The sequence below is a fragment of the Lonchura striata genome, chromosome 1, assembly GCF_046129695.1.
Source record: "Lonchura striata isolate bLonStr1 chromosome 1, bLonStr1.mat, whole genome shotgun sequence".
Classification (NCBI taxonomy): Eukaryota; Metazoa; Chordata; class Aves; order Passeriformes; family Estrildidae; genus Lonchura; species Lonchura striata.
Genome location: NC_134603.1, coordinates 9,209,137 through 9,230,799, shown reverse-complemented (window position 1 = coordinate 9,230,799; position 21,663 = coordinate 9,209,137). Strand labels below are relative to the sequence as shown.

The following is a 21,663-nucleotide window of genomic DNA, read 5'->3' as shown; positions in this document are numbered from 1 at the left end:
TTGTACAGCATTCAAGTAACTTTGCAAGATAAAGGTTCTTGCTATAAGTTAGCCCAGTTAATATTCTTCCAGTATATGTTCAACTGGAATAATACAAATATAAAAAAGACTCCAACATTGGCAATTATTAGTAATGTGTATTTTAAAAGTTAATTAAATTTTACTTCATTAATTTAATATCTAATATTTAATTATTTAATATTTAATTTAATATTGTTTAGAGTAGTTTGGATAAGTTGTATTTTGCTAGATGAAGGTTGTAGCTGTCAGACTAAGTATTTGAATTGTTAATATTGATCTGAAAAGACAAAAGAGGAAAAGAGATTCTTCACAGATCAAGAAAAGATCATACAGGCTTCTAAAAAATACATTAACCCTGGGAAATTAAGTCAGTCAATGATTATCTGTGTGATACTGTTACTCACCTGGTGTAGATGTGCATGTTGGCAGCCTGCTCTTCCTAGGTGCTCTGCATAATCAAAGAACAGGGATGAGGAATCTCCAGAAGTTCATTAATACCTGGAGTTCTATTTGGGCTTGTTTGATGTTACATGGGGATCCCGAGGCAATTCTGTGTCACACCCAGGTGGAATGGAGCCAAACATAGGCACAAAACTCTTCATCTCAGACCAGTTGCTCAGTTTATATCTATCCTTTCTTTGAAGGGAAATATTTAACTTCTTGCATTTTCCAGTCTTCTAGAAAGATACATATTGATAAAATCCACATAATCATTTATTTTCCTATTTGAGTGCAATTCTTTATCAGTGGGATAAAAAAATTCATTATTTTATTTTCCAAATACTGGGTCTTTAAACAGCTAACTTTTATTTGGTAGTAGCTTCTGTGCTTTTTGCTGATAGCTGTGTTTACCTCATTTTTAAATATAATGTGTATTTGAGCAACCCTTTGATTTTAGAAGTAATGAAAAGACCAACAATGTCATCATTATTTCTTAAGTAAATATGTCCTCTTGGAAAAAGGGAGGTTGAAAATCACTTTTCTTCCTCCTTCTAGAGCTGAATTAATATATAAAAAGTTAGTCTTTAGATCTTGAAAATTACTTGTGTCAGCTGATACAGACTTGTACCCCCCTACAGATAGGAATGTTGGAGAAAATGGGGAAAATGCTTTGCATTTTTCTTTTGTGTTGAGGTAATAGTTTATTTACAGAGCTTTGGTTAGGCATAGTGTTATGAGAAGAAAGTCACTTTTGAAGTGGAGAGTCTTTAATTAAATGACCTATGGTCTTCACTAGAGCTGCAGCCTCCCTACACACATCAGTAAATGAGCCCTGCTCACCTTCTGAAACACATTCTAGTAGAATTTTTTTCTTTGTTTGCTGTTTGAGGGGGGTTGTTTAATGAACAAAGTTGGTGTCTTCACAAGGATAACACCTGGAGCTCATCAGTTACTCAAATGTTCTTGAAAAATATTTCAAGATTACTTTTTGGTTTCTCCTTTTCATCAAGGGGCAATTGCTTTTCTAATATTTCAACAGGAAATGAATTCCAGCATCTGATACTGTGCAGTAGTCATGCAATCCTCTGTATCATCTCTATCTGTACATTTGTACATAAAATAGAACAGTACAGTGTTTATAAATAAGCTGTTATTAGAAACCTCAAGGTCTACTTGATTAATCATGTACTTGTTATTCTGTGTATGTGTACACCATGTATTTTATCCTTTTTTTTTTTTTTTTTTTGTAATTCTCAATTAATCTAACATCAAAGTTGGCCCTGTTTGGAGTAGAGAGTTGGACCAGAAGACCTTCAAATATCCTTTCTAACCTAAATTATTCTATTCTTTAATACGCATTTCCCCATTTATGTCTTTTATAGCATGGTCAGCAGTTGTACAGACACATCTACTTAGGCTGCAAAGAAGAAGACAATGTTCAGAAAAACTTTGAACTCCTGTTTACATCTCTAGCTCTTACTACAATAGAGCTGGCCAATGAAGAAGTGGTTATTGACCTCATCCGATTAGCTATTGCCTTGCAGGTATGGGTCTGTGTTGGGTTCATTGACTGACCATTCAAATGTGTAGTTGGAGATGTGAAGAACTGGGGGGTTTTTGTATACTGGTCTTCAAATTGGAAATCTCATCATTCAGTCTGAACTTGATTGATCACTAAGGAAGTGCACTTTGTATGTACCACTTACTAATGGGGAAACTTGATCTAATCAGTTTTGTAACAAACTTCCACAGCATGTGCTGTTCAGGAAAAACAGCAGATGTGGAAACTTGTTGGAACATTTATTAGAATCACCGATACTCATTAGCAGATTGGCAAGGTGTTCTCTCAACCTATGATCTTGTGTTCTGTATAAAATGTATGGACTGTCTGCACCCAGGATGAAAACTTCTGTATACTTGATTGTCTGGGAATAGTTAGTAAACCAGGCTATTTTATCTTACCTTAAAGTAAAATTCTGTCACTGTCTTAGGTTTTATTTCTTAACATTTCCTTAATAGGTTCAAATATTAATTCATACTTGCATACAGTCCTCAGGGAAACTGTATAACTTATTAAGTTTGTGTGTTGAAATCAAAAATAAAGTAGTGCTAACGTGTACTCTTGATGAAATCATGCCCTGTATTCTCAGTTTTTTCTGTCATTAACCTTATTCCCAAATGTGCAGCTGTATTATAAAACATCTGAAATGCCGTATGCATCCTTAATTTTAAAATATGTCATTGAACCAAATCCTTAATTGGTGGGAATGACATTAGGAGTTTTACTAGAGCAAAAATAATGCAATGTGAATAAACATAGAAGTGCTAATATGCTTTAACTAATTTCCTCTATTGTTCTGTATCTGTGATCCATACTGGTGATCTTTATTATCAAAATGCTGTTTCTAATTTTCCTGAGAAAATATTATGATCAACAGGTGGTAAGGACAAGAGACTACCAGTCATTAACCTATACTTGCTGTATGAGAAACAGAATTTTGAGTTGAGGAAATTTATTTTTCTTCATAATGGTTGAATCTTTTAAGCTCTCTAACTTTAGATCAATATATTCCTACTTCAGGAATGAGCTTAAGAACTAGAATTTTAAGATGACATATATCAAATATTAAGTAATAGCAGATAAACATGATATGTCAGATAGTGTTACCAATGATAATTTTGACTTCCATATATTCAAGACAGCATGCTAACTTTGGAAAACATTATGCTACCCCTTATATTTCAGGACGTTGCCATCATCAATGAGGATAACCTGCCAATGTTTAATCGTTGTGGAGTCATGGCATTGGTTGCAGCATATCTAAACTTCCTGAGTCAGATGATTGCAGTTCCTGCCTTTTGTCAGCATGTCAGCAAGGTAAGACATCGTTAAATAGTTCAGGTCATTTAGAACAATACACAGTCCACTGTAAAATCAATGAATTACTTGTGTCTTGCTTGTTGTGTTGATCTCCCCTATTTGTGTCCACTGACATTGTTCTTGATTTTCAGTCTCTCATGGCATTACTTGCTGACTCTTAAAATTATAAACAAAATAATTTTTTCTCAAGATACAGCATTTTATTTTGTTTATGGTACCATATATAAAGGGCCAAATCTCTATCTGGTGTAAGACTTTACAGCCCCACTATCTTTGATAAAACAGTATTGACATGCACAAGACCGTGAGAACCAGATTTTTAGTCTAAAGGGTGGGAGCCACAGTCTTTTTCCCTGGTTAAAAAAATCCCAAATGTTTCATTTGTGTTGAGGTTGATGCTTGTGAAGGTTAGATGTTGAAGAAAGCAACTATGGAACTGCTCCATTTGACATGGGGTTTTTTTTCAGGTCATTGAAACCAGAAGTGTGGAGGCAGCTTATTTTCTACCAGAAACAATTTTCAAAGACAAATGCAAGTAAGTAGATACAAAATGTGAATTGGTGCTCAGTGAAGTCCCTATTTTGCTATTAAAAATCATACATCATTGAGAAACATTCCATATGTGAAAAAAATGAGAGTTTCTGTGGTGTTCTGGACAGGCAGAAGAGTCCCAAGCATTAAATGCATGTACACTTACCGGGGAGAAAAAGTGGGCTTCATACTTTTTTATTGTAGTCAGAGGCATTTATGCACAATAGGATGCTCAGTGTGCTAACACTGAGCAAAATACACAATAACAGCAAAATAAATTTTCAATGAATCACAGAATGGATGAAGCTGGAGGGGATCTCCAGGTTGCCTGGTCCAAGCCCCCTGCTTAAGCAGAGTCACCTAGAGCAGACTGTGCAGGACCACATCCAGTTGCTCTGGAATATCTCCAGGGATGGAGACTCCACTACCTTCTGGGTAACCTGTGTCAGTGCTTGGTTACCTTTGCACAAAAAAAGTGTTTCCTGATGTTCTGACAGAGCCTTCTGTGTGTCAGTTTGTGCCAATTGCCTCTGGTTCTGTCACAGAGCAGCGCTGAGAGCTGCTTAGTTCTGAGGCCTTTCCACCCTTAAAGGAGCTGTAGACACTGATGAGATCCACTGATGAGATCCTGAACTGGCCCAGCTCTCTCAGTCGTCATTGGAGAGATGCTCCAGCCCCATAATCCACCTTAGTGACCCTGTGGGGCCCTGTGTTGGACTCCCTACGTGTCCTGCCTTGCCCAGCTTGACTCGGCACAGGTGTGGCCTTACCAAAGCTGAATAAAGGGCAAGGATCTCCTCCCTCGACCTCCTTATGCAGCCCAGGACACCCTCAGTCTCTTTTGCCACAGGGACACACTGCTGGCAAATGACAAATAGTACAATTAATTAATGAATATTACTGTTGCTGTGCAGATTTTTTTATTTAACAGAGATCATATTAATCTCAAGATGTAGCAGAAAAGGTGAAGAACAGATAAACAAGAAGTGTTAAAGTAATCTAAAATACTGCAGAGGTTTTCAGTGGACTAATTTTAGTTGTGTATTCATTCCTAAAAAACTGACCAAGCTTTATTTCCATCAAATCATTACCATTGACCCTCCATGGTTGCTCACAGGCATTAGAAAAATATTTTACTTAACCAACAAATTAGATATTGGTAGACTATAACTTCAAATATATGTTTTGACAGTCTTCCAAAATCCTTAGAGAAGGATGAAACAGATCTGTTTTTCCTGACCAACAAGATTGCAGAATCATTAGGAGGCAGCGGATACAATGTGGAAAGACTGTCAGTTCCATATGTGCCCCAGGTAACAGGTAAGTGGTGATTAGTAGCAACACAACTTAGTACCAGTTATTAATAATGTTTTCCTAATGTATTGTGTGCCAACAAAATCTAATCAGATCATTTTGTCTTCTCAAGGTTGTTTGGTTTTTTTTCGGCAAAGAATGGAAGTGAGGCCGAAGGGCCTAGAACACATTTTGATTCTTTTTCATTAAGTCTTTGCTTCAAAAGAATACCTGTACTAACTTAATATAGAACATGAGGAAAGAATATACAAGTCAACTTACTTTATCCATTTCATGTAAACATGGGATGAAAGATACTCCATCCTTTTGCCATATGGTCTTGTGCTGATTTGTTTCCCTTAGTTAAATTGTAAATGAGCAGATGTTAATTTAAGCAAGAATGAGATATTTTCCTCCATCAGATATGTATGCAAGCTTTGTGTCAGGTAACAGTGGAAATAAAGTGTTCCCTGAGGAAGGTTTGTGGGAGTTGGTGCTGCAGAGGCTGAGTGAATTATGTGAGAAGGACTAGCTACTATATGACATTTGTATGGTTTTCACTTTTAATATATTTTCAGCAGCTAATCGAGCAAGTTACTGAAAAAAAATTGATTGAAGAATTTGTTCTTAACCATGTGTGTTTTGTGGTTGTATATAACTGGTTGCTATTGTAATAGACTAGGGGATACCCTAACCCAAAGCATGGCCTTTTTAAAGTAACTAGCAGTAAAATGTGATTTCTGTATTCCCTGGCTCACACACAGAAAGAACCAAAGTACATATACACAGTGAATGCCAGATGTGTTCTCTGGCAGTCTGATTAAGGACAATTGCTGCCTGCTCTTGAATCTCTCTTTTGGATAGTTATTGTGGGAGGAATAGAGTTCTCCAAATACAAGCAGGCACATTAGTGATATGTTCCAGCACAGCCACAGTGTCTGTTTTCTGTTGCTGGTTGTCTTTTTCTAAAAAGGATAATGTTCCTATGCTTATTTCTTCTGGCACCTAAAAAGCCAGTTAACATTATAGTTTAGTATTGGTAGAAGAGGTGGGCAGCAAGTGAGAAAATGTTACAGGCTGTGAGTGAATGAGAATGGAGTGAGAAAGATAGCCTGGTTTGAAATTTATGTTGAGCCACTTCTAGAAACTCAGATGTATTTGTACCCGAATGACCTCAGGAAGATTTTCTTGTATACTTTGCTAAAAATGCGTTCTCACACAGGAAGAGACGCAAGTTCTGACATCAACATTAATTGAGTATAGCTGAGAGTGTGTAACTACCTCTGCAGGTGATGAGAAATTGCCATATTTAATCCTTAGTAAATGTGAATCAGATTGGTTCGGGAATTTTGTAATTTTTTATAAAGAGCAGCAACCAAAACTTGTTTCTAGACTGTTGCCATAGCCAATTAAGTTAATTTATCTCTGATCCTGTGGAATATTGAGTTTCCCAAGCTTTTCCTTTAACTGAATGTGGACCAAGTGAATATTTTGGAATTCCTAAGTTTTTATTTCTTACTGCAATGAAATGCTACATTTCTGCTATTAAGATTATAATGCTAGAATGTAGTGTTTCAAAAGAGATCATTAATCTTAATAAAGAAACAATGCCTTTTTTTGTATATTCCTGTGAAACCTAGGGTTGAACCCAAAAAGCCAGTGAATATTTCATCCTAATTTCTGATATTTCCAAATATCAGTTACAGTGCTTAACAATGACTTACACAACATAATTTTGTCTTTTTTTCAGGTCATTGTCTTTGTTTCATGTCTTGATACTTCTTAACAACTAGAAAGACATTAGTATTTGCACATTTTTATACGTTTCTCTTTCTTACTTGAGGGAGGGAGAAAACTAATAATTAGAAAGGCTTTCAGTCATTTTTTTGTCTACATATATATATATATATGTATATTTAATTCAACTCTATTTCCATCAGGCAAAAAACCTCATAAATGCAAACACAAGTGGAAAGGTAAAAATGAGCTGTAGGTCAGCCTCCTCTCCTGCCCTGTGGTGTCTCCCTATAGGATGTGCAGTCAAAAAATGCTTTTAGAAGGCCTAAAGATATTTAGGCCAGAAATTGTGTTGTACTTAGTGGATTTAGTGTTTCCTTTTGCTTTTTTTTGTTTCTCTCCTTGACATGCCTGTAGCAATGTTAGCTGCTGTGGGGTTTGCTGTTGTGTTTGCTCATGACTTTGTACTCTACCAAAAAGTAGTTTCCTGTTCTGTTTCCCTGAGCAGGTAGTAGAGCCATAGGTATCATTTTTGTGATGGTACTAATTACCTCTTTGAGTGACATTACAAAAACCTGTAGAAAGTTGGAAGAAGCTCTCAGTTGTTTGAAGAAGGATGATTGATCTTAAATCACTAGCCATTCAAGATAATGACTGCACAAAGAACAGAGTCTCTCACCCAGGAAAAGAGGCACCTTACAGGTCTTCTTGTTCCAAGCCCCCTGCCATGGGCAGGGACACCCTCACTATCCCAGATTGTTCAGAGCCCCATCCAACCTGGCTTTGAACACAGCCAGGGATGGGGCAGCCACAGCTCCTTTGGGCAACCTGTGCCAGTGCCTCACCACCCTCATGGGAAAGAATTTCTTCCTAATAGCCAGTCTAAATCTACCCTCTTTCAGTTTAAAGCCATTGTTCCTTGTCAAAAACAATGGATCCCACCTCGGTCAGTGAGGTGACACACAGAGCTGCTCCCTTTGCCCAGGCAATGGGGCCAAGGCTTCTGGGACAGCCTTGGCAGGGGCTGGGCCAGTGGCTATTTGGGCTCCTTCACTGTCCTCAAGTCCCTGGGCTCCTTCATGTGGGTGGATGAGCACTGTACTTTATAAGAGAAAAAAAATAACAATTGTCACAATTTTTTGCCATCTTAATATGTTGAAATTAGAGATAAATGGGCATTTTTCATATGCAAGTTCAGTGAGGCATCCATTACAAAAATGAATTCTGTCCAAAGTAGTCCCTAAAATGTATTTTCTGGTGTTTGTGTGTCAGTTATAGAGGGGAGCAGCAAGATGGCAGCAGAGATGTGGTTTTGTCTGGTGTTTTCTCTTGGGGGATGAGGTGCTTTCCTCAGATTTTGAATATATTGGGTCATGCACCAGTGAGCCATCAAGGATTAAAAACTGAGTAAAATCCTTCAGAATGCTATTTGAAATGTTCAGGGTCTCTGAGAACCTAGCAAATATTGGTAGAATTTAGGTGTTTTTCACAAATCTTGTTCTTTCACTGCCTCTTGATCTTAAAATGACATTTCATTTATGCAACTTCTGAAAATTATTTCTTGGTTTTTAAAAGCTGAGCAAATGTTCAGCTCTGCTGGAATGAATTCTGTTTATTCATGCTCAGTATTTGCACTGCAAAAGCACTTTGCTTAGCCAGAAATGGTTTAAACAAAGGTTGCAGAAGAACCAGCATAAATTGTCATGGGGGAGTTTTACAGTCCTTCTCTTCTTTTTAGTATCAAGTGCCTGTAGCTTCTTCTAACTATGCAGTGCAAGTCATCAAATAAAGATAGCAAGGTCCAAGTGGCTTGATCTTGGCTAAAATCTAAAATGTGACATTGCAATTCATGTAAATGACACACAAAAGTCAGGGAACTCAAGTGTCAGAGGATCTCTGTGGCGAGTCTTCAAATGTATTTTTACTGTTAATTAAAATCTTTTGTTAATATATTAAATGTCAAAAATGAGAAAACACTAGTGGTGCAATGTCCTAGGACTGCAGTCGCAGAAGGAGATTTCATCAACTGATGGATCATTTGATCATAATGTCCTTATGCATTAATTAAATTATGTTTCTTTTAGTATCAGCACAGTCTTATTCTGACAACTTTTTAGGCCAGCTGGACCTGCTAAAATATTTGTAGGAAGTGAGAAATGGAGAGAATTTTTTTCACCCAGTAGATTTTTAGACTTACTGAATATGGTACTTGTAGTAACAAGAATAAGGAAGGATTGTTGTTCATTTCCATTCAGAAATCTTTGTTTCTTCTGTCAATGACTCGTATTCCAATAAGTCCTTTTCTGTTTCAGAATTAAAATTAAAATTAAGACCTTAATATTTCAATTTCATAACCAAAAAAAAAAAAGTTCAGGCTTTTGTAAAGTATTTTACAGCTATGTATGATCATGTGCTCTGTTATTATTATGCATTTGAATAAGACGTCAGTTTTTAAAATTCTGGATTTTCAAGGGAAAGTTGAAAAGATCTGTAATGAGAGACCTATGAAAATGTTATTTTTCTTCATGTTTAGTAACTTAGAGCAGTAGCTCTAAATGTATCATTTTCCACAATTCAAATGATAGAATAGATGATCTTGGGTTAAACAGGCATATGGAAATAAATCTGCATCTGATGGGTAGAAATTTGACTAAACATATTTCAAGAGTGTTATGCAAAAAGTGAGATAATTTCTTCTTGTGCTAGATGAGGACAGACTCTCCAGGAGGAAGAGTATTGTGGACACAGTGTCTCTTCAGGTGGATATTCTGTCTGGCAACAACACAGAGGATAAGGTATGAAAATCACAGGTTATTTTAAAGCAGCATCTTGAGTGGAGGGAGAGGGGAATGTAAATCAAGTATTCCCAGGAGGTCAAATATCTTGTTATTCTAGCAACGTTAAACACTTTGAGGGGTTTGGTTTTTTAAGTTTTGTTCTTGCAGAAATATGTTGTCAAAGACACTCTTACTGTATAAATAAATATAAAATATAAATAAATAAAAGTAAAATATAAAATATAAAAATAAATATTAAAATGAAGATCTTACTGTTTAAAAGGGTCAAGTATTTTGTCACTACAGTTTTTACAGATTGTGGTGTAGCAATGCATTTATTTACATGCTGAACAGTTGGTATTTTATAAGTAAATATTCTAAAGTGTTTTCTTTGCCTTTTGAGTGATACAATACATTCCAGTATCTGTATCCCTGTATCATTTGAAGTATTTGAGAGACTTGTTCAACAGCCTGGGGCTGTGAGATACAAGCCTAGAGAAGTAGAAGCCTGGTGGAAGAGCTGCAGTCTCTGAGAGGGACAGGGGAAGACTGGGCAGGCTGTGTGCACCAGTGTCACTGTTCCTCTCCAGGAGAGTTTGGCATGCAGCACAGGAAGTATAAAGTAGCAACAGAAAGTTCGTATGTAGGGTACATGAGCTGATGCTAATTATCCCTTAGGAAGACCACAGTATAATTAAAATTATCCCACATCGTTTAACGCTTCATTTGCAGTATTTCTTAAAATAAATTCCTACTTCTACTGAATATTTTTCAAGGTTCTGCTGATTTTTATTAAGTAGATTTCTGCTGGCTGCAATGGAGATTAGCTGTTGAAATGGAGGTGTTTGTACCTCACATGAAGTACAGATGGTTCTTACTTTTGACATCTTCAAGCACAAACTGCCTAGAGACACAAAGCAAAATGTGTGAACTGAGTCAACCTGAATGTTAGTTAAAAATTCAGTATTAAGCTGTAGCAAAGGAGTAAGCTTTATTTTGGATAGAGGTGATATGTTTTGCATTATTATTATTACTGTTATTACCATTGCTATTATTCCTTTTTGCTTTGTGCTCATTTTACCTCAGATGATCTTTTGTGTTCACTTCTTGCTTTTCAGCTTTATCAAGGATACAGATAAAAGTAGAGAGAATAAAAAAGTGTTTGAAAAATAAGTGAGACAATCAGATCTCTAGCTTTCTGGAGCAAGTAAATGCTCCTCACGAGACTTAGGCTTTCTGACATAAGTATTCTTTTTAAAAATCATGCATTATATGTGGTTAAATGTAATTTAAAAACTCCCTTGAAAGTAGAATTAGAGAAGTTTCCATTTCAGATCTCAAATTATGCTGATGTTAGTTCAAGCATTGATACATAGATCATAGACTTTTTTTAAGTGGATGTAGTGGTTGTAGATAAAATCTTTTTATGGGTTCTCATCTTAATGTGGTCTTAATGTAGTCCAGTGTCTTAGATAATGAATTCTTTTTTATCTCTTAAAACATGAATTTTATTAATCAAGAACACAGGAAGTAAAGTATTCCTCCTTTACTTGCTTTATGAGGTTTGTTTACAAGGCAAAGGAGAAAACAGTATTTTCCAGTTAGCTGACTGCATCTTCATACCTATGTATGAAATCTGGTTTTCTTGCTGTCTAGATTAGTCAGTATAGCAACACATATCCATTAGCAAAACTCAATTGCAAAAAGAACAAGCATAAATCTTTATATTGAGGGGATTACCTACTTAATTAATGGAAATTTTAGGACATAATGTTCTATGATATCATATCTGCACTGAGATAGAAGACTGTTTATCCATAAAATAGCCGTTATTTTATACTATACAAATGCAATTCTTCTGTCAGTTTTTTGTGGTGCCAAGTCTTTTAGTGAATCTTGTTCAGGAAGGTGAGTTTTCCCATAGTTATCTCCATTCATAAGGTGAAAATACTTGTAACTGCAGGTAATTCTTCTGGGATATTAATTAATCAAGTATAATGCTAGGTAATAGCAGCAACTAATGTGGAGGTTAACTTTGAAAGGCAGCCATAAGCAACTAACATTTACCAAATATGAGTTGTATAAAAGATGATTTCAGAACCTGAATAATCTTGGTCTTTAGCCATATCCAGAAATATTTGAGAAAAAAGGTGTTTCACTATTTATAAATTTTTATTTATTCAGAAGTAGAGAATACATGCTTATTGAGTAAAACCTGTTAGAAAAATGTAATTTTCAGCTGCATCTCATGAAATAACTCATGTAAAAAGGAACCAGCTACTTCCTTTTCCCTTAACAGTAGTTCAAGACAATAAATTAAAACATTTAAAGAACTTATAATCTTCTGAGTGGAATAAAGGAACTTTTTGCTACTTTACCTCTTATCTTATATCATATTGGACCATTCTGAAGAGTTAGTGTTTATCAGGAAGAATAAAAGTTCTGCCTTGTCACATGTTGGAAGGATTGAAGTGGGGAAATTCAAGCCAAGAAACCATGTTTTGTTCAGGTGAAGACTGTTCTGCCATTTAAACATTCTCCCCTAAGCCATCCCAAGAAGGTGGCTTCACTATAAATATGTTTACTGATATAGAAACTAGGTCTGTAACGAATTGAAATGCTTTGGTAATTTTGCATCCCCAAGCAATTCCTGATGAAGTGCATCTGCAGCAGCAAATGGATATTCTTATCAGTAGATGAACAGATTTTCTCAGTGTATCAGACATAGCTTGTTATGAAGAGCCCTTAACTCCAGTGTTTATGATGTAAGCACCAAATTATTTGGATCCATCATGGTACAAAGTTAGCCTAAAGCAGTAACCATTTTCTACTCTGCACTCCACTGTCAGCTCCTGTTTTAGCATCACATTGCTGGTAACTCAGGGAGTCTCAGGAAGCAGCTGACATTATTGGCAACAGCTACCGAAGAACCAGTACTGAGATTTTACAGTATAGAAAAACTATAGCTTATTTCTGACCTAAAGGACTCTTCTACCAAAATCCAAATCCATTTATAAAGTATTGTTGCCATAGAGCATCTTGAGTACGATTTGGAAAGTTTTCCTTGATCTCATTGGATGAAAAATTCCACATTCATTTCAGTGGCTTAAAAATATGAATTAGTGATCTGTTGGTTGTCACAGAAAGTCCAAATGAAGTTATTGGAGACTTGTAAGGCAGAAAACTTCTGGCTGTTTTGGCCTTCTGTGTTTTATCATATTCCTTATTTTTTAGAAGCTTATATGTTATACGTGATGATTAAGGAGTTTTATTTCTATGTGTTTAGGTTGATAATACTGAAGAAATCACCTTTGAAGCTTTGAAGAAAGCCATTGGTAAGATTTGTTACAGTTGTGTTTGTGAAAAAAAGTTCACAATTACTATGAAATTGCTGAAGAAAAGGGAGAGGCCTGAATAACATAAAATATTACTTTTTTTTCTTTTCAGCTAGTAAATCTATTTAAAACTCCAGTTATTTATTTCTAAATCTCTGAAATTATATCTTGATAATGTTAGTGAATTCCTTTTCTGATGTTAATGGGAGTAAATTAAAAGTATCTGGAAATGCCTGTCATCTATCACATTTGTGGTACAGACAAAGCTATAAATGTGAAATATTCAAATTAATACATAAATTAACTTGAATACATAAAATACATAAAAAATTTAATACATAAAAAATACTCAAGTTACCATTGACTTGTGAGGTAACTTGAGTATTTTTTATGTATTAAGATTTTTGGTCTTCAGTGCATTCAAAAAATAGGTTATAAAACACATTGTGAACTTCACAGTACTAAGATTTTTTTAAAAGAACATTTTTCTGACAAATGACCTGGCTGCGAGAACACAGAATTACCCAGATTCCTTATTTCATATTACTGTAAGTAATTGCTAATTAATGCTTTTCAGTCTACCAAAATCCTGTTTAAAATATGGATTAAACATTGATGTTTAGAACAGTAGACACATTCTAAAGAGTAAGAAAAGTTTGGCCACCTGTCAGCGTGATATTGGAAAATTCTTGTTTCCTCCTGAATCCGAACCTGTGTGCAGAGAGAAGTGCAGGCAATAAGGAAAAAGGGAGCATGGATGTTACTTATAATTAAAGACTTGGTAAGAAAGGGGAAAAATTGGGTCCTCAAACCATCTCCCTGAAATTTTATTTGTATTTTGCTTTAGGTGCAATGACAGCTTGCTTGAGAATGCTTGCATCTCTTCAGGCACAATCCTTATTCACTTCTGCAATGTGCAGTTGATATTTCTTGTACTTCATAGGCAAAGATTGCATTTGTCTTTAATTTTTTTTATTATTCCTTTAAGATAACAGTGGACTTGAAGAACAGGAAAAGGAAAAAAGGCGTCTTGTGATTGAAAAGTTCCAGAAAGCACCATTTGAAGAAATCGCAGCTCAATGTGAAACCAAAGTGAGTTTCTGCAAAATGTTAGCACTGAGGATATCAGTGTAGGCATTAGTGGGCATGTGCTGACTGAAGGGGATTTAAGTTGCCGTGTTGCTGCTGCTGTTACTTGTTTAGAAGTTCAGTTCTTTGTTTTGTCTCCACTGCTGTCGATGTTAGGAGACTACAGTAATTTGAAGTGTGTTTTTGTTTGTTCCTAGACCATTTGGAAAGTAATGCATAACTTGTACATTCTTCACCTTAATATTTTCCTTGCTCTCTTTGAAATCCAGGTTCACAGTCCATTCCTGTTTCATTCTGGGATAACTGGAGCGGCATTTAACCCTCTCTGTATCTTAAATAACTAAATGTATTTCAGTTTTGTTAAACTCCTGTCTGCAACAGCAGAATTTGCTATGTAATTCTTGTCACTACAGGACAGGCTCACTTAATCTCAAATTCATCTTTAAGACTCCAAATCCTTGCAGCAGTGAGAAAGGAAATTAAGCAATGTGGCCTAGATTTACATGTGGCAGTGTGGAACACTCTCCTGAGTATGGCCTGGCACACCCATTGTAGCTCAGGTCATTATCTAGGAGTTAATAATTCAATTTTAACTTTTTTTTTTTTCCCTAGGCAAACTTGCTTCACGATAGACTGGCACAGATACTGGAACTCACCATCCGGTAAGGCTTTATGCAAGAAGAATATTTTACCTGAAAAATGACTTATAAAGCACCTGTGGCTATTTTCAGATGGTAATAGGGAGAAAATAATTGCCTTAATTGAATGCTGTGGCTTAACTCTGGTAGACCCCATGTAGCCACTGGCTTTACCCTCCTCAGAAGGATGAGGAAGAGAACTGGAAGGGCAAAAGTGAGAAAAAGCATGGGTTGAGATCAGAACAATGTGATAGGTAAAGCAAAAGTCACACATGCTAGCAAAGCAAAATAAGAAATTCATTCAATCCCATGGGCAGGCAGGGTTCAGCCATCAGCTAAGCAGAACTCTTTGAGAAAGCAAATGCCATCACTCTGAATGTCCCTTTTTTCCTACTTTCCTTAAAGTTGTCACTGCTGAGCATGGCACCATATGATATGGGGTGTCCCATAGGTCAGTTGGGATCAGCTGTCCCATTTATGTCCCCTCCCAACTTCCTGCCCACCTGCAGTTTATGCCCTGGCCCAGCAATGTGACAAGCAGAAAAGGCCTTTGACTCTGTGTAAGCTCTGCTCAGCAGTAACAAAAACATCTCTGTGTTATCAACACTGTTGCCAGCACAAATCCAAAACACAGCCCTATACCAACTGCTGTAAAAAAAAATACCCAAGCTAAACCAGTGCACTGAAAAAGAGTACTTTTAAATTGTTTTACTTCTTTGAATCTTTCTGATAGTGGAGAATATCCAGAAACTGTATCATTGTCTTACAGTATCTCTGTGTCTATCAGTAGTATTGCTGTTGTTTTCCCATTGCTGCATCTACTTGAGAAAGTAATTAGATATTGAGCACCCCAAGTAGTACATGGTGTTATTATAGAGAGTTGTATACAGCATTATGCAGGATAAATAGTATTTATTAGCAGTAAGATGCATTTTGATAGTTCGGTAGCATCAGTGAAATTGATGATACAGACAAGAAAATAAAAATCCTCAGGGCATGATAATTTCATTAGAATTTCAAGAACTAGAATAAAATGCTGTTGGTATTTTATTATTTTATGATATACTGTTGGTATATATATTGGGGGGTAGTTTAATCTTGTTTCTCTCCTATAAGCGTGTAAATTTATATGCAAGCAATCCGTATAACTGTAAATTCTGTATATTGGTTGTGCTTCTCACACAGTCCTCCGCCTAGCCCCTCAGGAACGATGACCATTACTGCTGGACATGCTCATTACCATTCTGTTCCAGTCTATGAGATGAAGTTTCCAGATCTTTGTGTGTATTAAGTGTCTTCTGAAGTCTGCTGGACATTATGTAGAATAGAGTACAATAGAAAGAACAAGATGAGTTTTCAAATTTTATTTGTTTATTGTATCTAACTTTAATATAATGGTGGACATGAGCCAAATACAGATTACTTTAGCCAAATTCATTAAACTGTCTTGAATTGTTTTATTCTGTAATATATTTTGAGTTAGGTTTTTCACAGACCATGTTTCTTCATTTTCATATTTGAGTACATGTAAATGTCAGATTTAAAACTTGTCTTGCCATATAGGTAAATATTTCAGTTACTCTAGGAATTTGTATTGCTTCAAATTCCTTTAATTTGAGATATTGTAACTGAAAACCTATTAAAGCCTTTTTTTTGGTTTGGTTTGGCTTTTGTTTTTTTTTCTGGTTAGTTGTTTTGTTGATTGTTTGTTTGGGTTTTTTTACTCCACCTCAATTTTGTGTCAAACTAGAATGCTTTTGGCTTGCGTCATCTCATTCAGTGTAACCAGGGGAGCAGTACCTGAGCTCCCTCTTGTTCCTGCTGTCATAGCTGCTCAACTTGTTTGGAATAGATAGAAAAACCAGTTACCTTACATGTGTTCAAATACAGTGAATGAATTAATGGGCACTTGTTAAGTATATTTTGATGCATCACATAACATGCTTTTTAGATAGATACATCCAATATATGTACTGTGTTTCTTGCTAAAAGTTAAATCTTAAGCTTTGCATAAGAGAGGAGAAATCTCCTCTTGAAGCACGGAATTGTGCAATATATTTCATGTCTTAAGATGTATGGTTTACAGACTGTACTTTTGAAAACACTGTAGTATTTTACTGTCTGCTTTAGTATAAATACAGGAGAGATATATTTAGTATAGGAGAAAATAAACTGAGGGCATTTTAAATCATAAATACTAAAACTATATTCTATGAGACATTTCTCTATAGTTTATAACAGCTTTTTAGTGATGTTTTAGAAGTTGAAAGTAAACTTAATGAAACCATTTAAAGATCAAGAATTTATTACATATATTTTCAAGCAAAAGCATTTTTAGAGACGCATCTCTGTGTTTGTTTTTGTTTCATCTCTCAAACCTTTAAGGTAACTTTCATAGGTTTATGTATCTGAGCATATGCTATTCAAATGTAAATAAATTAAGACTGATAGAGAAAATAATGGACTTTGATGATAATTATCAAGGCTGTCTTTATGACTCACTAAATCCTGCCAGTAAAAAAAGAAAAACAGCAATCATTGATGCCAGGAATAGTAACTTTGAAGTCCCTTAATCTGTCTGAATCTGACTGGGGCAGGGCAAACATGAATGAATGCTCTCAAATATCTGTAATAAATGTAGACTTTTAATTGAGTGTTTTGGATGAACAATGAACATGAACAAAGTAACCTAACTTCAGTTAGGCCTGCTTTGAGGAGGAGTCTGGTTTAGATGAATTTCAGAAGTCCCAACCTAAATTAATCTTTGATTGCATAACTCAAGATCTGAAGGATTATTTGCCCTACTAATAATTGTAGAAAGGATTTTACGTTTTTTGAACAGTAGTCCAATATTGTACTGGACTACATTTAAAAGCCTGATGTGGCATGACCTAGAGAAATATCAGCTACTTAAACCTATGAGATGACATGCTGAGAGTTTCAGAAAGCATTCACAAAGCTCAAAAGGTAATTGAGACCTTCTTTTCAGTTTAACAGTGCAATCACAGCTGTTAGTGGATGACGAAACAGCCCCTTATCTACAGCATTCCGTTGTGATTTTTACTGCTGCAGCGTATCAGCCTGATCAGACCACAGTCTACACATAAATAGGACTCTAGCTTTTAGTTTTCACTATTTTTTCTTTTTTTTTAAGGTAAGACTAATAGTTTTTGGCCTGTATAAAGACTGTAATTTTTTAAAAAGTAAATCCAACATAGGGATACAATGTAAAAAAATCTACCCACTCTGTCATTTTTTTTAAGAATAACACTTGGCACTTTTGTACAAAAAGGAGTCTAAGTAATACAGAATGTATTTCGGTTTGCACTTGTGCAATATGGAGACTGTGCTGTAAATACAGGATTGTTTCTGTGATTGAATTCTGTTGCATGAATGCTGCATGTGAAAAAAACTAGATTCAGCATTTCATTTTCTGTTCTGTTGGTGAAGTATTTTTCCTTTGTGGTGATGGTAGGTTTCTGTGTTTCAGACGCTCAGTTTGGGAAATGCAAGTGTTCTGCAGGTGTAGTGCAGGAAGTAAAGAGCTTGTAACACTCTTTGTGTTCACATGATATTTAATTTCTTCCTTTATGGAAATTCAGGGAGTCTGTAAGTTGATATTTGGTTCACTCTTGCCTTTCTGGACACATGGGAGATGGGAGTGACTGTAAAATGTATTGGTTTGGTAGTTATTGTTATATGAGCCAATGAATGAAACCAAAAGAATTAAGAATGCTGGTTATTGTACTGTACAAAGCTGCTTTGTTTCACTTCATGTTCTTCAGACAAGCTGCAGAACTTCAAAGCTCCTCATGCAAACTGGCCCTGTGTTATCTGCAACACACTGAGGACTGTCTTAATGGTTATAATTGTTTAAATGTATTACAGCTGTTGCTTGGGGTTCTCTTTCTTATTATGTCATCTTGAAAACATATAGCTTTTAGTAGTGAGTCACTTTAAAATAAATTAAATTCATGATCATGCTAAAAGGTAGAAATAGCCTGTTGTCCAAAATCAGAGTAGGGCTAATTTGTCTGTTGTTCCAATGGTAATATATTCTGTACTCTATGTAATTAATTAGTTTCAGTAAATGTAAGAACACACTGTGCATTCTATATTTAAGCAATAAAATAAACCAAAATTTAAAAATTAATATTTTCTAAGGTGTCAGTTAATTTTTATTGCTCACAATTTATATGTCAATTACTAATTTTTTAGTATTTAAAATAGCCCTCAATTTGCACACCCAGTTGTTTTTTGCAGATATTACAGTATTGCATCATTATTAAACTGCTACATTTATTTACTATTAAACCTGGACAGGCTTGAGAGGTGGAGCTGTGAGAATCTCATGAGGTTCAACAAGGCCAAGTACAAGGTCCTGCACCTGGGGTCAGGGCGGTCCCAAGACAAACATAGGGTGGGAGAAAAATGGATTGAGAGCAGCAGCCCTGGGGAGGACTTGGGGGTGCTGGTGGGTGAGAAGCTCCATGTCGCAGCAATGTGCTCTGGCAGCCCAGAAACCAAACATGTCCTGGGCTGCACCCAGTGCCCCATGGGCAGCAGGGCAAGGGAGGGGATTGTCCCCCTCCACTCTGTCCTTGGGAGACCCCACCTGAGGTCCTGTGTCCCGCTCTGGAGCCCCCAAAACAAGAAAGTTGTTGACTTGTCCAGATGAGGCCACAAAAGTGGGTAAGGGGCTGGAGCATCTCTGCTGTGGAGACAGATGGAATTTGGGCTGCTCATCCTGGTGGAACATGATTTCCACTGGCTCTGGGGAGACCGTATAGCACTTTGAATTACCTAAAGGGGATTCAGGAGAGCTGAAGAGGGGCTTTGGGAAGGGCATGCAGTGATAAAACAAGGAAGAATGGCTCCAGATTGAAAGAGTAGGATTAGATTGGATGTTAGGAAGAGATTCTTTCCTGTGAGGGTGGTGAGGCACTGGAACAGGCTGCCCACTGAAGCTGTGGATGGCCCATCCCTGCAAGTGTTCATGGCCAGCTTGGATGGAACTTTGAGCAACCTGGTCTAATGAAAAGTGTTGGTGCCCATGGGACAGGCAAAGAATTCAATGATTAAAAAGGTAAAATATTGAAGTAGGAAATATTTGTAGGTTAGTAGTTAATAAATTAGTTATTTGCTTTTGATAAACAGCTAGGTTTTGGCCAGATGTACTCCACATCTATGAAAAATATGGTGTAAAGTGACTATGAGAATGAGTGAAGAAAGAAAAAAGCTATGCTAAATGTTTCTTTTTGATCTGCTTGTCATTTTTAAAATTAATTTAGCACTGATTCCTGATTATGAATAAATGTAGCTAATCATGACTAGATTATTTAAGACTTCACTTTGTCAACACAATTCATGCGGTAGTAATTAGGGCACAACTTGTGTGTTAAACTGTTTCTGAAACAGAGATACTGGGGGGAAAAGCACAAAGGAATTAATGACAACATTGCCTGAACAAAAGCGTATTTATCTTGTTATTTCTCTTTTACCTGATTGATGAAATGATCCATCCCTATTTCTGCAGTCAGAAAATTCAGCATCGTTGAGTGAATGTTTGCATAACCATGAAGGTAGTAATAATCAGCAGAAAGGAATGGGAGTTTATTTTAAGGTGCAGTGTTCAGAGCAGAAGCACCACTCTTGTCAAAGAGATTAACTGATGTTATTGTTACTCTGCAGTGCAATTTATTCACCTGTTTACAGGCCAGTTTTCCACATTTCAGCTCATCATTTGTCTCACTTTCTCATTGCAGTATTTATTTATAAATTCTGTGAAATGTAAAATAAGTTTTCATCCCTATAATAAAAGTTGCAGTGTAATGCAGATCTCATCCTCAGCATAGGACAAAAATGGACATTTTGCAGTTTTAGCATTTTGCTTCAGTTCTGAGATGTCCTTTTTCTGTACGGCATAAAGGGGGAGTTAATTAAAATCTTGTCTGCAAATAGAATTTCTCACATCACTTATTTGACGTCTGCCTTTCCTTAAAGTCTTTTTATTCTGTTGGTTTTTTCACTAAGGCTGAAAATGTAGCCACTGGGATCCAGAGGGATTCACTTGGCTAAATACCTTTGAGGTTTATTTTGGAGTTTGTGTAGTGGGATTTGTTGGTTTGTTTGTGCTTTGGTGGGGGGAAGGGGGTGGTAATGTTTAGGGTTTTGTTTGTTTGGGGGTTTTTGCACTGTAGTAATCCTTTGCACTTTTAATGTAGGAAAAATACTGAAGGGGGCATATCACCAGCCAGAAGTTTATCAAATATAAACTGTTCATCCAAGAACATTCACCTGCTGTTCTCACACTGTTCAGTTCACACAGGATCACATGCTGGGTTTGGTGAACTGCAGCAGGATCTGGAAGAACACAGGCAGCATCTCTGCACCCAGCATGAGGGTACGTGCTATAGTCATTGGATATTAGGGATACATGCTATAGTCATTGGTCTGTAGGAACACTTTGGTGACACAGTTCAGTCCTGTAGAACAAGCTGATGGAGAAGAAATCCAGACCTTTCAGAGCAGCCGAATGAATGACTGGGAAGTTTGTAGCAACATTTTTTGTTCCAGGAAGTGCTGGTGATTCATAGAATCATAGAATGGGTTGGGTTGGAAGGGATCTTTTAGAGAATTTTCATGGCCTAATGTTACACCTCTCTCCCTTCAAGTCTGTTTTAAAGCCTGTCAGTTCATCCTGATAGCTCATGAGCAAAGACCCTTTGCCCATGTGAGAAATAGGAATCCCATCTGACACAAACAAGTCTGGTGATGTGCTGATCACCCCAGTACAGAAAATACCCAAATTCTTGCTGTAACCCCAGTCATAGAGCCAGGTGTTGATAGGCTGAGTCTGTCTGTTCCTGCAAGGATAGGGGAAAAAATGACCTATGCTCCACATTTCCTGATCAGCCATT

General features: G+C 36.4%; 1 protein-coding gene across 5 annotated transcripts in view; it reads left to right on the top strand.

Moving 5' to 3' along the window:
- EFR3A (EFR3 homolog A) overlaps positions 1 to 18,896 on the top strand; it is a 77,959-nt gene extending 59,063 nt beyond the window's left edge. For 4 of the 5 annotated variants that reach the window (XM_021542365.3, XM_021542362.3, XM_077782008.1 and 1 more), the window contains exons 16-24: positions 1,845 to 2,006; positions 3,209 to 3,340; positions 3,811 to 3,878; positions 5,067 to 5,194; positions 9,611 to 9,699; positions 12,968 to 13,016; positions 14,005 to 14,108; positions 14,718 to 14,767; positions 15,929 to 18,896. In XM_021542365.3, coding sequence (XP_021398040.1) covers positions 1,845 to 2,006; positions 3,209 to 3,340; positions 3,811 to 3,878; positions 5,067 to 5,194; positions 9,611 to 9,699; positions 12,968 to 13,016; positions 14,005 to 14,108; positions 14,718 to 14,767; positions 15,929 to 16,034 — 888 coding nt within the window. In that variant the 3' untranslated portion in view covers positions 16,035 to 18,896. The remainder of the gene's footprint in view (positions 1 to 1,844; positions 2,007 to 3,208; positions 3,341 to 3,810; positions 3,879 to 5,066; positions 5,195 to 9,610; positions 9,700 to 12,967; positions 13,017 to 14,004; positions 14,109 to 14,717; positions 14,768 to 15,928) is intronic. The other variant, XM_077782012.1, reaches the window with a different exon arrangement.
- The last annotated feature ends 2,767 nt before the right edge of the window (positions 18,897 to 21,663 follow it).